The sequence below is a fragment of the Neopsephotus bourkii genome, unplaced genomic scaffold, assembly GCF_033783945.1.
Source record: "Neopsephotus bourkii isolate Nb327-2 ecotype Australia unplaced genomic scaffold, CSIRO-AGI_Nbou_v1 NB_1735, whole genome shotgun sequence".
Taxonomy (NCBI): Eukaryota; Metazoa; Chordata; class Aves; order Psittaciformes; family Psittacidae; genus Neopsephotus; species Neopsephotus bourkii.
Window position 1 is genome coordinate 232498 of NW_026902209.1, and position 16921 is coordinate 249418.

The 16921-nt window shown below is 43.0% G+C and overlaps 1 protein-coding gene across 2 annotated transcripts in view; it reads right to left on the bottom strand.

Annotated features, from left to right (window-relative positions):
• INPP5A (inositol polyphosphate-5-phosphatase A) overlaps window positions 1-16921 on the bottom strand; it is a 206314-nt gene that overhangs the window by 21009 nt on the left and 168384 nt on the right. For both annotated transcript variants that reach the window (XM_061376768.1, XM_061376767.1), the window contains exons 10-12: window positions 15345-15440; window positions 14947-15021; window positions 3876-3949 (exon numbers count right to left, since the gene is read on the bottom strand). In XM_061376768.1, the coding sequence (XP_061232752.1) occupies window positions 3876-3949; window positions 14947-15021; window positions 15345-15440 (245 nt within the window). The remainder of the gene's footprint in view (window positions 1-3875; window positions 3950-14946; window positions 15022-15344; window positions 15441-16921) is intronic.

Here is a 16921-nt window from a genome sequence, read left to right on the forward strand (position 1 = left end):
CAAATGGATGCACCATGTGCTTTCCAGCTAAGAAAACCAAGAAGCTTAAACAAGTTGTTTCTAAATATGCAGGACTGATCATAGCCTCCTCTGGTTAAAAATACACAATCTAGCGTGACTAGATACATGACTAATACATATCATGCTCGTATTTACAAACAGTACATAAAGGCAACTAAGACATGGTAAGACAGATCTTTCTTCCTTTTCCCAGAAGGCCATAAAAAATGAGGGGGAAATGGACAAAAACTATTAGGAGGTGAAACAAAGACATTTAAGTTGTACATTTAATTTCTTTCTTGCATGAGTGAACAGGTTCTAAGTTAAAAGGAAAATGTCCTACATTGAAACCAGTCTTTTGCCCATTCAAAATACCCAGTTTTGTAGTTAATAGCACATTGTGGTCATTATTGTAATACCAAAAAAACCCCATATTGTATCTTCCAGTGAAATCAATGTACTCAGCTTTGTGAACAAAACCAGGACACTGACCCGCAGTAACTATAACCACCATGAACCAAGGCCTGCAGCACTTCACTTAGGCAAGACTCTTACTGAGCCTGGTGCCTGTGCATGGACGAGGGAACAGACAGCAGGGTTCCCGTGCCAAATGTTCCCAAACATGAGGAGGGATGGGTGAAAAAAAGCACCCTAATATACAGCCAGTTTCCTCTTTGTATGTGCATGAGTTTAGCTCATCGGTTTTACATCTTGTATTTGTAGCAATGTCCTCATATTTTATCTATATTCTCTGGTTCAGTTCAAAGGAACTCTGTGTTGCATAAACTCAACGTTAGCATCCCCTCCATGCCATGAAGGAGGTGTCAGTTTTTGGTATATAAAAAAATCACTACTATTTCTTATTATTACTATTACTTAGTTGTAAGAAGGGGTTTGGAACTGGATGAGCATTATGATTCCTTCCAACACAAACCAGTCCGTGATTCCATTATTCTATTTAGACAGGAGCCCTGCGCAAGAGTGTCTGCTTCTACCTCAGCAGTACAGATCTTTTCCTGCAAGCATCTGAGCAAGCTCAGGAGCTGTGGTCTGCAGACAGCTGCTGAGTTCAGCAACCCCCAGTGCTGCAGGGCAGCAGCAACCAGCATGGCACCAGCATGGCACCAGCATGCTGTGCAGCAGTTTGGGGCAGGAAGTGAAGAATACCACCAAAATCAGCTAAAGTATCAGTGCATTTGGAGAGGTGGAATCCAATTACTAGGACTTTGGCCAGAACATCTGTCTTGATGTTTATGCTCTTGCAAAAATGTTATGGGATCTTCGATGGCAAGAAGTAGTCAGCATCTTGGGTTTTCATCTTATTTGGAAGACAACAGCTGGCTGCTTCCCTGGGCAGGATTATCAGCGGCTATCTCAGCTGCTCTGAGGTAGGGATATCTCAGGTCTGGAGACAGGGTGCTGCTCCTGCAGAGCCCTCCTCACATGCCCACAGCAGGCATTACGCTGAGAGTGGGTGTGTGATGGCCCCTGGCTCTTGGGGTGTGAGGAGACTGAATGCAGGACCTGAGTCCATCACATCCTGTAATGCTGGTCAATGACAGCTAGGGCTCAGTTGCCTTGACTTTAACTCTGAAAGCCAAAGCTGTACTTAATGTAATATTTAATCTCTAATATTGGAGGTTTGTACAAAACAAAACAAGGATATAAGCTAGATTTGGCTTCAGTTTTGCAAGCAAACAAAAACAAGTAATAAAATTGAGACAGAAGGGAATAAGTTGCCACCAGAAGTTGGTGACTGCCCTCTTTGATGATAGGACTATGGCCCCAGAAAGCTGCTCCTGTGGTTTCCTAGCCAAGTCTGCAGGCATGTGGGCAGGGGAGGGGAGATGATACTAGCTCTTATTATAGGGTATTTCTTTCATTTCATTCATTACATCAATTAGAAAAAGTAAAAATCTGTGTTTCATCCATCAGGATTCCTGGAATGGAACATTTTCATCTGGTCTTGTGTTTTTACCAGGGGTTCATCTACTGTGCAGCACTTCATTTAATATTTGTGTTCTAGACAACAACAGACCTATATGGCATACAGTAGCTTAAATGTTAATGGTATTGAAATACATCACCTGGATGTTAATGCTCTCTGCCAAAGTATTCAGACACTGAGGCAGCAGAGCATACCGATGCAGTTGACTAATATTTAATTTACCTCCTCTTGCTCCTGCTCATATGGTCCTCCCCATCCATCCCCCTAAAGCTTGCTGCTGGTTTTACTGCAATATCAGCAGCTACTGGGTGGCTCCTGCACAAAAGTTACAGCTTTTGTTCCACCTCTATTTCATTTGTGGAGGTCTCTCATCACTACTTGCTCCAACGGGATGTAAAGGAGAAGAAAGCTCACTTATTATTTCCCCACAGCCTCACAGGGCATGGTCCTTGGTAGCTGTGCGGAAATCCTGGGTTGTATCCACTGTAGCTGCAATTTGCAACAAACTCAGCCACTAAAATGGCAACAGAAATCTCTACTGAGGTTTGGACGTATCAGTAAAAATCAGTTTTTCAAGTGTTTATACCTTGACCAGATGTTCACATCATTTCAGACAGGTCAAAAGTAAAGGTTTGATACAAACACTACTTGCACCAAATGCCTGACCTTTGCCTGAGAGCCGAATGACACCAAACTATATTACCAAAAACATCTGGAGCACCTGCAACCCATCCATGCAGCAATGTGGTTTTGCCAAACCTCATTCTGGCTGGAAGCACTGAAGCTGGTGAGATCAAGTAGAAGAGTATTTCTGATAAAAAACTCCTATTTCCCCTCACCTCCTTTTACCCTGACCAGGTACACAGCTCACGAAATACACTCAGAGCCATACAGACTGCTAGGTCTCTGCTACTGAACTCAATCAATAGGAACAATTCCGAGCAGTGGTAACCTCTCCATGCATACTTGCATTGTCCCGAGGGATCAATATAATCAGTATCGCAGCTGGCTGCTGAGAAATAATGAGATTATGATAATGAAAAGGCAGGCTTCCCAAATTTTTTCTTAGTGCACGCCAAAACATCATACTTTTCTATCCATCCATAAAGAGCAAAACAGCAATATTTAAGTAAAAATGTATACAAAATGTATGGTTTTTATCTATGATTTCTGTGACTTTAAACTTCTTTGCAATTGCAGTATTTCCTTCCCTTGAAAGCAACTGTGAGATTTGACTTCTTCATTCTGGGAAAGGAGGCCACACATGTTTAAAACTACCAATTTTTCCATAGATTTCTTGCAACCAGGACCAGCATTCGCAAAAGCCTTGGGTCTGTATGTCAGCAATGCTTATCTACTCATGCTAAAACTCACGGAAGGGATACAGCTGATTAAAATCATGTATGTGTACTAAAAGGCCAAATTAATAGTTATATACCGTGCTTACTGAAATTGAAAAGCAGCATCCAAGTTCCCATCCTCTTTCCTAATACTCCTCTTGGACCATCTTGAGGAACAGCATTGGGATCTCCCCCCTCCCCCATCTTTTCCCAGAGAGTACCACTGCTGTCAGTCACTTTTCAACAACTTAAGGTTATGACTGCCTTTATGGCTGCAATAAAATGCGCTAACAGGTTATCTGGGTCCAGTGCTTCAAAGCAGCTGCACATCTCTCAGCACACAATCACGTCACGCCTGATATATGAGCAGCTCTAAAGGACGGGATCACCTGAATGAGGAGCTGCAGCGCACCGTTGGCACGCGACTGCCCCGCGATGGGGGCGGTGTGGGAAGGCCAAACCTTTATGAAAGGAATGAAGAGCATTGTCATTGCTACAGTGCGCATGGGAACACTCACACTTTACCTACAGTGCTAGCAACAATCGCCTTTCAGCTAGTTAAAGAAATGATTGGAAATGAATCTTACCTGGGAGGAAATGAGATGTCCAGTTCATACAATCTGTCTTTAAAGACTGACAGCTCTCTGTCAAACTCTAAAAGCTGTAAGAGATAGAAATAAATGTATTCATTCTTTAATGTTGAACTGAAGCAATCTAAAAATACTACATTATATAAAAGCAAACAGAGACTTTGGTTACACAGCTTGAGGTGTATCCCTCATATAATAGTTCCACAACCATAGTGCAAAACAGTGATATTTTGATACTTAAACAGTTTGTTCAGAAAAGTGACCAGAATGCTCCTTTCCTCCCCAGTGAAACACGGAATGCCAGTTCTTCACAGCAGTGACCTATATGTGTACTTACTATTTCAAGATGGGTGAACTTCTGAATTTTATTAGCAATCTTTTCAAAGATAAAGCAGAGCAGCATTACAGAAGCAGAACAAACTGATATGCTAATCAGCCCCCAGAAATGCCATCACAAAGTACCATATTACTTCATATTATCTTTAGCTCTGATAAGAAGGTACAATAAACACAGGGATGTGCACATCACTCTTGCTAAGCAAAGACAAGCAGTGGTTCTGCACACCTATTTGGGTGGTGCATGTCAGATAGCAGAAAGAGGGGTACATGACAGTGGGCAAAACGTGTTCCCAGGCAGCAGTCAAGACAGAGGACTAGAGGCAGATACTTAACAGAGATATTCTTAAGTCTAGATTTAATGTCCTGTATAAACACTAGTCACTGCCTAATTTGTTTTCCCCTGGCCCTCTACAGAGAAAACAAATACCTGCAATTGTTTGTGCATAGACACAAACCTGGTCATAACAAGTCAATGATAATCGTTCGCATTACACCAATAACTGTTCTGACGGACATAAATGACCTTATTTCAGAGGCATGGCTGGTGTTAGGTCTGACATCCGAGTGAATTAGTGAGATACAAGACACAAAGCTCACACTGCACTGTTTGCTGCTGGTCGCTGCTCTCAGTGCCACTTTCTATTTTGACAGGCGTCATGCAAGCAGCATCCCGCAGGACGGCGGTGTGTTTGCCCACTGTTCATTAATCATGTCCCATCTCACAGCTGTGCTGATACCATTGTATGAATGGCAGAGGTTCCCAAAGAAATTGGATTGTGTCCCTCTTTCCCCTCTGCCGCCTCATAAATCATTCCTGAAATGTGCAATTAGCAGTTACTTGTACACATTAATTATCTGTGTGAAAAGCAGCTACCTGAGCACCTGCACTGCCCAGGAGCTCCTCTCCCAGGCCTCCAGCTTTCTCCAGTTTCTAGCTGCTGTGTTGCTACACGCATGCACTTTTACACCAGGATGCCAGGTAATGGGCAGCCTTTCCTGTTTTAGTGCATCTCACACCACATGCGGTGACGATGCACAGGGAAAGATTCAAAAATACAAATAACTGCAGCGAATTTGTGCATGTTTTGACATCTGATCAAAGGCCCCAGTATTCCAGATTTTTGGATAATCATTTATAAACATCTGTGTGGAAACTTAGGGCATGTATCTAACAATATGCCCAATCCTAAAAAAGTTGGGGGTAGAAGAGCCACTATCCTTACGTAGCAATCTCAACATACTTCGGGAAAAAATGTTTTACCTTGAGTGTTTCTAAGCTGTGATCCTATATTTAAGCATGTGGAGTAGATGTGTAGCCACAATGCATACTTCCTGCTCCACGTCTGCACCTTAAAGATACTGTCTGTCCAGCATAAGTCTAGCACAGGAAAAGGTCTGACCTCCCCATTAAAACTTTTCTTTGAAGTGTATGTCTGTTACTACAGTGCAAATACATTTTTCCTGCTGTTGCCAAGTAAACAGATCAGAGCAGGAGAGCAGGAGCATCAGGAGAAAGAAGGCTATTGCTGGAGTGTGAAAACCACAAGGACTGGATAACAGAACAATGCTCCACAGAACACAATGGTATAAATTACTCATGGGCATTCCAAGGGCTGGCAGTGGTAAATAGATGCATTGTCCTCTCACACCAATTCACACTTTTAACATTTTATGTGTTCAGATTGCTCTTGCTCTGATGCTACTTGCAAACTAAACGAAGGCCTGGGGTTAGGGCACAAAGCCTTCAGATCTGTGTTATTATTCAAAGAAGTTTGGGATGTGTTTATGAGCTGCAGTTGTGCCTGTGCAGTGCAGATGAGCTGCTGACACTGTGGCAGAGAGGACAGATAACAGGAACAAGGCTGTATTGTGTGCCCTGCTCTCTATCAGTTCCCTGAGATCCCCCAGGTGTAGGAACATCTTTTCCCTGAAATCACAAAGCCAAAACCTCAGGATGACCCGGCTGGATGTCAGAGCCCAACTAGGTGTCTAGAAGAAGTATTTAGGGAATGCCTATTGAAGACAATTCACCTCATGTGTAAAACAAATATTTTCACTGGATTATTTTCACAGACTTATTTCATGCTCTGTTTTAAATAGTCAGTTTTAACAAAGGATTTGTTTTTCCTAGCTGTTAAGTGACTATATCACAGTACCTGTAACCCCCTGTTCAAACGCACCCATAAACTGTGCAAGAGACATCTGCGGCTCTTAGGAAGGGCAGTGACAAGGTCTGTGCAGTGTGAAGCCACTGAACAGTTTTCCTGTATGTACCTGGTGGCACTGCTGACACCGGGGCAGAAACAATGGGAACTTGAACTTATGAGAAAACTCTGGTTCATTTGTCAGTAGAAGAGCATGCTTTAACTATAACTTTTTTTTTTTTGGCATTAAGAGCACTTGGGCTCTCATTTAAGCCTGTATTCTCAAAAAGCTAGATTCCTGGTGAAAACCCACCGTGGTCACTAGGTCTTGTCACAAACAGTTATAAATATCACTTTCCCTCAGTGCAACTTAGTAAGAGAAGGAACAAGACCTGACATCATCTGACTGTACTTGGTTTATGACAAGCACATGGGTGACTGGAGCTCCTTGGCACTGCAGAAAATGCATGAAAATGCTTATAGGACAGATGATACTGAGGAGCAGTCAGAATCTTACTTTTAAAGCATATAACATTGTATTTAAACACCATCCCCCCCCCCCCCCATCCTCTAACCATGGCCATTTTCAGCATAAAACTGCTCACTTATTTCCATAGTGTACACTAAACTGCATTGTGAATAATGTCACTGCTGTAACAGCGAACATCAGTGTGTCTGTCACTCTAAATGCCTTAAAAATGACAAAGAAATTAAGTTCAGAGCCTAAAAATCAATATATTGTTCTATTTAATTCACTCATTATAAGATCATCCTTAAGAACCCAATCTTTAAGGCGTTACATGACGTGCTGGGGTAATTTGAGCAATTACACAGATTTGAAAATGCTGTGGCTGGAAGTTCATTCCAGAAGTGTAAGTCACAGGCAGTTCAGAAGACTGTTTTTTCCCTCAACTCAATTACACCAATGTATTTATACCCAAGCGATAGCAAGAATGATGCAGGACCAATGTTTTATCTGCTGTAAGCACTGAGATGCTGATATTAAGATACATGCTCTAAAATGCTCAATGACCAGCCCAACATGAATGTTTGACTAATATCTTGCACATGAAAATACCACTCATATGTATGAGTAGTACATCTATAGCTGGCTGATACCCATGAGATGCAAGGGGATACACCTTGGGAAATGCAGCCATTCAGGATGGGCAAGCGGCATCCCCTGGCCTGTGAGAAAAAACTGAGGGGACAGATCGTGAATTGCAAAACCAGGTTAAATCTACTGACAGGATTTTGCAGTCTGAAGTTCTGTATTTCCATTTAGCAAAACTTCATGAGCCAAATGCAACAGTCAGTTTGTATACTCAAGTTCCTACTGACCTGCAGGGCAACTGGCTTGGTATCAACGAAGTTCTCTGCAAAGAATTAAAGAATGACTGCATCTGCAGTGAGGGATATTCCCTCCTTAATCTGAGTAGAATTGAAAGCATTTAGGGCTGTTGCCTGCATCAGCTGCAGTGCCCATCACCTCCTAAGAGAACTACCAAACTGTTGCTTTTCCAGGCAACTGTGCTGTCAAAGCTGCTGAAGTTTCAACTTGCCTCCCTTTTTCTCACCAGCACTATGATGTACAAGTGCATTCCTGTGCCAGGGTGAAGAAGGGGGCAATGCATGAGACCAGGGCACATAGCCCTGCACAGGTACTGCCTGCAGAACCTGGACCCCACTCTGTAAGAAAAGGCTGAGCAGGGCTGGATGGATGGGCAGCAGGTCACTGTCCCTATAGCTCATGGGGCTCTATGTGCTGAAGCAGCAGGCACCTTGGGCAAAAATAATTGTTATCTGGAATACTAAATTTCAGAATTATGTAGCTTGATGGTAAGCAACATAATCAAATGTAGCTTAAAATATAAAATCAAAGGATTATAACAGAGCTTAGCCAGCTGGAGCAATCAAGGGAATTTTGCTTGCTTCATTTTCAGTAATGAGGCACTCTTGAAAGGTCAGTGTCCCCTGGTGTGCTGCAACAGGCCACCTCGGCTAAAATCACACACGTATGAACCCTTTTAAACAGGGCAACTTAATTCAGTCATTGGAGTAGAACAACAGCAATTACTCATCAAGACCTACAGACCAAAGTCAGAGCACTGATAGATCAGAAGGTGATATTAGCAGCATTTATCAAATCCATCTCCAGGGCCCACCAGAGAATTCACAGCTGTGAATGGGAAATGAAGTTTCAGACCAAAAAGAGGAAATAAGCACAAAGGAATGACCTTAGTGAATTAAAGTATGTGGGCATTGGTCATTGCAACCTCCTCTGCCAGGCTGGGGTAGCACATGATTATTTTTTCCAAGAGACTTTGGACATACAGTGATTTCATCCAGCTCTCCAGTTAAAGAAAAATATCTAGAAACTGATTCAGCAGTTTGCTGACTTCAAATGCAGGTCTGTGGAAACGCTGATCCCTCCACTTACCCATGAAGATGTCACACACAGCTCTGCCCCGGCCTTACTTGAAAGCTATTGTTTTCTCCAGCTAAGACTGTAAAATGATCCGGTTCTGTGTATTTTGAATCTTAATAAAGCCATTCTTTAAAATCATGTTTGACAGAAAAAAAAGCCAAAATTACTGACTATAAATATACTACTTACACTGCTCTTGTATATTATTGTATTTCTGAGGGTTTTTCTATACATCCTGAATGGCAGTGTTGTCAAATTGTGAATTCCTCCATAAATGTGGATATGTGGCACACAGAGAAACTGTACCAACTACACTTTTCTTAGCATCAGAATAGGCATGGGCAGTACAAAACTGTCAACACAAAGACTCCTTGTGCCTGTATTAGTTTAGAAAATCTTTGATTTCAGTGGAAGCTTCCCCAAGAAAACTCTGTTTTGTCCTTGTTTTGACAATACACCTCTCTCTCTCAAGAGACATTCCCATGGTTTAAAGGACATGAACACTTTCTAAGAAGTATTCCAACTTTTTTAGAAAACTGCTCTCAAAAATGCTTTTAAAAAATAATATTTCCGTTACAGAAATATTCAAGTAGCTCAAAATGCCTGGAAGGAGCCACACTTTCCCTTGATGTCTATTGATCACCAGAGTAATTACTGGAGACTGTTATTGGCTCTGTCTCATTAGAGCTCCCTTCTCTGCCTCCTTGCCTGATTCCCCACGTTTCTCAGGCTCCTCACACCCACCGTGAGCAGGGCTGCAGCTGCACAGTGTGAAGACCACGACCAGAGACCCTGCCCGGTGCAGACCCTGTGCCAAGACAGCAGGTTCAGTGGCATGGTGCTGACCTTCCCAAGCGGGCACGTGCTCAGCTGAGGAACGTGCTCCAGGCTCAGGGCTTGGATCAGCACCAGGGTCTAACACAAACACTTCTCAGAAGTGAACTGCAGTAGTTCTCATTCTGAAAGACACTGACTGCCTTACGATTCCTGTTGGTCCTGTAATACCTGAACACAGACTTAGACAAAACAGTGCTGTAAACCTTCTCCCATTATGTACCCCCTAACATTTCTCCAGTGGAGGCTGTAGCCCTTTTAGGTATTTCACATGCTCAGATTTTGGTTTTCCTGATTGCTCTGTGCTTGCCAGTGAGAACAATTTAGTGATAATATTTCCTATCTCTGTCATTACTCATTAGCAGTTCATCCAATGACATATCAACTAACCACTAACTTACTTCAGCAAATGTAATTCCAAGCACAGGAATGCTGGTTTTGAGTAACGGACTAGAGCACAAAGCCATCTTCCTACTAGTACTTTATAAAAATCAGGCATCTCAGATGACCACCTTAAATAAAAGCTGCAGTTTCAGGATGCACAGGATTTCCTTATGACCAGTCCTAGGTAACAGTGGTTGTAAGCAATCAATTTCCTTCCTCTATCCTCATTTGCCCTTATACATCATATTCAAGATTTTATCTGGACAGGGGCTGGTTGTCTCAGTGGATAAACCTCTGCCTTTTCACCTCTGGGATCATGGTTCAAGTCAAACCCTGATGAAACGCACTTGATCGTCATAATCTAGTTCTTAGTGGACAGTATTCCCATTATCTTTAAAAGGGTCAGAGCCAAGGCCATTGGGAAGAGTGCATTGTGCTATATCTTGTCTGTTGATTAATACATTTTCAGTGATGCCAGATCTTTAACCTTCATGAGCACACATATTCTCACAAAAAGCTTAATAAAGATGCCTCATGGACTAAACCTTTCTGTTCAATTTGTATATAATTTCAGGATTTCCTGGGAATATTAATAAACCCACAAATATATTACTGATAATTTGAAAGTATGTTTGCCTGAACTGTTTCCAATAACACCCCTAAGTTAATCTGCATGATAACAGGTCACTTTAATTCATTACTTGGCATAGAACAAGACCTTGACAATCCATTTCTACAGCACATTATAGTTTTCTCCTCATACTATATCAGCTCAAACTAAATAGACAGACAGAATAAAGGAAATCTATCCTCAAAGACTGAGTTCACTGTTCAAAACACAGAAATTGAACAAGAATGTGCTTGCTGTAGAAGTTTACTGTTTGTTCACTACAGCAAGAGCTCTGCTGAAGGACCGCTGGCAGCAGCGTGAAGCTCGTGGCTTATTCTTCCCCACTGTAATAACAATTAAGATAAGAAACGGAACCACTTCCATGACTGTCTGAGCTTTCCTGAGTAACCATGTTGAGTCTCTGTTGGTATTAATGCTGGTGATAACAGCAGTATTCTCTGAGCCATCAATCACGCAGGAGCTGCTGTGGGCTGGCACCCTTGGTCCTACCTCTCCTGGCTGCTAGCCACTGAGGTTGGCTCTGCCCAGGGACAGTCCCTGCCGCGGGCAGCAGAGGAGAGCAGGACACAGGGACAACCAGTGTCAGCTCAGTCACCAGTTCCCACGAACCTCCGCGACAAAGGAGATTGTGATTTTAGCAGGAATAACATGAGGCTCAACTCCTAACCCAGTTAATTCACACATCACTTCCATTACACAGTTGTGGTCAAAATCGTAAGGACAGCATGTTAATTTCTATCTGGGCTGAGTCTTCAAAACAGTTGATAGGAAAGACAGAAACGCATGCACCACTTCTCATTTCTGACTGTAGTTAAAGATTATAAAACTATTTCTGATAATTAAATAATTCCCCTGTAGTAATTACAAGTCTTACACACTTCAATATATTTATTTAACTGACTAAACAGTTCAGACCAGAGAAGCCTCCTGTGCTCTCTGCATAGTGTTCACGGGCACATCTCTGGAGCAGAAGGACACAACTGTGGTGCACAGCACAGCTTGGCTGTGGCCCATCAACAAATCAGAGGAGATCAGCTTTTTCTAACCCCAAAGCAACAACTACAGGCTGGGGGAGACTGGATGGAGCAGCCCTGGGGAGGAGGACTTGGGGTGTTGGGTGAGGAGAAGCTCCCTATGACCCGGTTTCAGTGAGCGCTTGAGCCCAGAACCCCTGCTGTGTGCTGGGTGCAGCCCCAGAGCGTGAGCAGCAGCTCAGGGAGGTGATCTTGCCCCACTGCTGTGTGAAGGGTAGATCTGAGAGCAGCTCCAGTGCCTAAAGGGGCTGCAGGAAACCTGGAGAGGGGCTTGGGACAAGGGCCTGTAGGGACAGGCCAAGGGGAATGGCTTGGACCTGCCTGAGGGGAGACTGAGCTGAGCTCTTAGGCAGAAGCTCTTCCCTGTGAGGGTGCTGAGGCGCTGGCACAGGGTGCCCAGAGAAGCTGTGGCTGCCCCATCCCTGGCAGTGCTCAAGGCCAGGTTGGACACAGGGGCTTGGAGCAAGCTGCTCCCTGCCTGTGGCAGGGGTTGGAGCTGGAGGAGCTTTAAGGTCCCTTCCAACCCAAACCAGGTTGGGATTCTATTAACTTAAACTGGAACCTGTCTGACACTAAGGTGAAACTCTACTTGCTGCACCTCCTCTTGTCTGACCTTTCTCATTGCTGCTCTGTAACATCCCTCCTTGTAACACCACAGTTCTGTTGTAGTTACAGGAGTTACAGCCTGGTCCACCTGATGCACTGTAACTTTGATGTACAATTCAGAACATGCCAATTAAATATTAAGACAGTTTCACATTACTGCTACAGTTGTTTTGTCCTTTTTCTATCTCAACTCAGCTGGATAAATCTGGGTGTTTCCTTCTGAAATAAAATGATACAGAATGGCCCTTGCACCTCGAGGTAATAAATACAGGTAATTGCTAAGCTAACTTTGGAATTAGCTGCAGAAAAATCTGGATAAGCCACAGATTAGTTTGGAAAAATTAGACCTGACAAATTACTGGGTACATTTCAAACCAAATTTCTGTCGAACAGATAATTTGTATCTATACCACATTTTTCATAAAAAAATGCTCATTTTTATAAATCTATCTTAAGATTCTTTTTTTGTTGATTACAGTGTAAAAAGGAAGGAACAACTGTGTATGGACAATGATAAAGTAGCCTGTTGATAATAAATATTTGTCAGGTCTTGTCACATCTGTACACATTCCAGTGTTACTGAAGAGACACCACACTGATAAAGAAAAAAATACCCTCGGAAAAATCAATGGATTTTGAGCTAAAGCAGTTGCTAAACACACAGAAAACATCTTTATCCAGCAGCCAGAGTGCTGTGAAAATTCCCAAGCCTTGCATTGGTACAGCTAAGGAAAATTTAATCTTCCCAAATACTCATCAGGGCACTCCATCCTGCAGACCTGACAGCTCCACTTATAATTAATTATACAATTTCGATGGGAATATCGACTAAACAAAGCTATAAATCATAGAAAAAGTCAATAGGCATGGACACATTCAATCATGTCCCGACCAATGATTACTACTCTTAAAATACAATAATTATTTTCAGGAGCCAGCCTGAATTAAATTTCTGTCAGGCTGGTACAAGACCGGCAGTTGATGAAGGATGCGATGGATTTTTTGGGTTGAATTCGGCACAGACACATTTATCCTTTCAGATAGGTAGTTTGTTTTTAGTGATCATGGTGCTGCGTGTTTAACTAGACCATGAAGATTAGATTATCTCCAATGGCTCATTATATCGTTTATCTTTTCCTTCCATGTTTGATCTGGAAGATTTCCTGCTTCTTGATGCATGAATGAAATGACTGCTGATTTTGAAATGAAATGCGCTTAAGTGAGATTCCGCCTATGCCTTCCCACACCACGTCCGGGTATGGAAAGGCAACCGCAGTCATTGGAAATCCCACCAGGATGTGGGAAATGGCAACAGCAGGAATAGCTTTGCTCTGCTTCAGAAGTGTACTGGGAAAATAGAAAAACGACCCATTTGATGGGTTTAAAAAAAGTTAAAAGATTATGATAATCATACATGTAGAGGGAAATCTGGGACCGGGATGGGATTAGTATGGAAATGGGAATTGGGATTAGTGCTATTACCTTGAAATAAATATCCCCCAAACTGCAAAACATCAGTAAAAGAAACGTTCCATATTTGCAAAGGATTCATCTACCTTGTAAATGTAACAGACCAAACCCAAACCAAGCTATCTCACAGTAACTGTGTTTTGAAGATGTGATGCCTGCAGACACACATGCCCCACAAAACAGACATGCTGTGAGAAGGGACAGCACCCAACGAGCAGGATGGATGTCAACAGATGGCTCTGACACAGTTTTCTGCAGGTTTTCTTTGTTTAGTGCAGCCTGAACTATTCACATAGCTCAGGATACTCAAAAGACCAATGTCACTGGCTTACACACAAGATCTAGCACACGCTATCATAGCTCCGCTGAACACAGTGAAGCTGGTCCAGTTTTCACAAGTAGAGGGTCTGGCCCATGACATCTGCAATAAGGCTCCCACATGCAATGTGCACATTCTTGATGTTTATGTGTGCATAACTGTAACTATTCATTTTTGGTTTGGGCTTTTTTTTGATGCTTAGTGTTGCTCCTTCAGACACATAACCCCTAGAAACCTCTGATGCAATTGAGAAAGCTGCAAGCAGTGATACAGAGACCTTCCAGAATGAAGTGGTTACATTTTGAAACAAAATCACCTTAAAGAAGATACAAAGCCATTCTCCACAGAAAAATCACAGTCCTCATTACAGCTCAGAACATCAGTGCTCCTGTCTGCTTTCTCCTCATAGGAAGCCCTATATGATTGCCCAACCAGTGTCAGTCAGCTGCAGGCTTTGAGCTTTCTATTCTATTTATTCACGTGTTTTTATTAATCTTTGTATGCTCAGCAGACCCAGGTATTTTCAGAACAGCTTGGCATTAAGGGGTTGTCCTAACCTATTACGGTGCACAATGAAGAGCTAGGAATGAAACAGGATGCTTGAAGAAAGGCAGACCAGAGGACAGAGAAGAAAAATGTACTGTCATGTGCATTTAATTTACAATTTTTTCTATGAAAAAGCAGGTGAAGAGATGCCAAAGTTAAGAAGCTGTATGCAAGATAAGTGGCTAAGTGAGGAGCAGTTACTGTGTTAGATTAATTATCTCTTCTCTTTCTGTAGACAAGAGGGCTGATGAGAAGAAAGGGCTGGGCAGAGAAACACAATCTTTATGGGAACTTCCAACTTATTCCTTTGAAAGTGTTTAGCAAGGAACTTACCGCAGTGCCGTTGTTATCTCTAAACACATCTTGATTAAAATAGTCAAAGAGCTTCTTTTCTAATTGTAGCATGACCTGAAAAAACGTAGAGAAGAAAGGTCAGTGAAGCTCCTGGACTCAGCTCCTGAGCACACAGATGCTGCAATGACCTGCTCGGAGACATGCAACCCTTGAAAACCATGTGGCAGCTCCCCACGTCCAGAGCTCCCTGTCAGCCTGAGTGACTGACAATCACTTACAGAGATCCAATTAACTGAGCATTAGGTGTGACAATCAAGATCCCTCCCCTCCCATTAAATTATCAGCTGGAAACAACTATATTCCTGCTTTGTGGAGCAGGAAGGAGCGCTGACAGCGTTTCTGTTTACCCAGGGGACAGAGGGCATTCCGCTGTTTACCTTTCGGTCATTATCAGATTCCCGAAATATGAGCTTGACCACTTCATTGGTGTCAGCCGCCCGCACGGTCTGCATCGTGGCCTTCGCACACAGCGTCTAACGGAGGGCAGAGGGACAGAGGGAAATGCGTTATACGCAACGTAAGGCCACATTTAATCGAACTGTATCAAGCTCTGTATCTCCAGTGCACACCTGAGAACAGCATTTGCTGCAGGTCAAAGTACAAAGCATTGCTCATTTAAGTCACTTCTCCTCAAGGCAGATTTAAAACTGTTTATTACCGTTTGGACAGAAATAGGCAATATTAAGGAAATATCAATGAGATAAAGCAAATACTCATTGAAGTTACTCCCATGCACCCAGGTTCTTTCACAGGTCTGATGGTGTATCACACATTAGGTGCAAACATCCTCAAAGGCCACTTCCTACACTAATGACTCCACAGCCCTGCTGGTTTCTGCACCGTGTTCCTAAAAGCTGGTAACTACATTGGCATGACAGCTCTGCAGGTTGGCTCCTGACTGCAAACACTTTGACCTTGTCAATTCATGTTCCAAGTATAATTTTGAAGTCCAAGCAATGTTCATGTAACCTGATGGTAAGTTTCAAAGTTTACTCTGGAAAGCAAATTCCCTGTGTATCATCCTTTTAAATAAGAGGCAACATCACGTCTCTAGGTACCATAGAATCATAGAATCCCAGACTGGTTTGGGTTGGAAGGGACCTTAAAGCTCCCCCAGCTCCAACCCCTGCCACGGGCAGGGACCCCTTCCACTGGAGCAGCTTGCTCCAAGCCCATGTGTCCAACCTGGCCTTGAGCACTGCCAGGGATGGGAACATTCCAGGGATGGGATATTTTGAGGACCAGGTGCCTGAAACTTATCACCAATCACCACTTTACCAAGCACAGACGTCTGAACTTCCAAGGAAGTGCCAGGCCTCAGTTCACTTGCCATTCACCTGCTTGAGGCCCAACTTCAGCATTCACCAAAGCTACTCAGCGATAATACAGGACAAGTTGTTTGAAGGGCTTGCTTTGTTGCACTGTAACAGGTGAAAATCTGAAGCTTTCAGCAAAGCACTTGGGCATGTATTTAATTTAAAAACATACTTTAGTTTGATTGAACCTCTAATTTTAGTGAAGCTCCAAGTATGTTAAGTGGTTTGAAATGCAGAAATAGACTACATCTGAACTGAGGGGCAGGTAGGCTTCACCAAGTGCTTGGGCAAAGCTAGTGGATGTTAACTCTGCCCCAGCCCATCTGCCTGGTGCTGGAAGCCACAATGAAGGGGATCAGAGAAAACCATGGTGTTACTCGAAGGCAGGGAAGAAGCAGTGAAGATGAGCATCCACACCCCGACCCAGTTCAGCATCCTCTGCTACAGCCACGGCACGAGCTGCTGACAGGATCTACGCACAGACCTGGACGAGGACATTGCCAAATACTATTCTGGGAAAAAGCTTATTTTGCTGGAGGCTCTTAATAAAAGCACAATAAAGAAAATAACTCAGTCAAGAAGAGGCTACAAGGTGACTTCCCTGCTCTGTCTGTTCCTCTGATTTTCATAATGGCCAG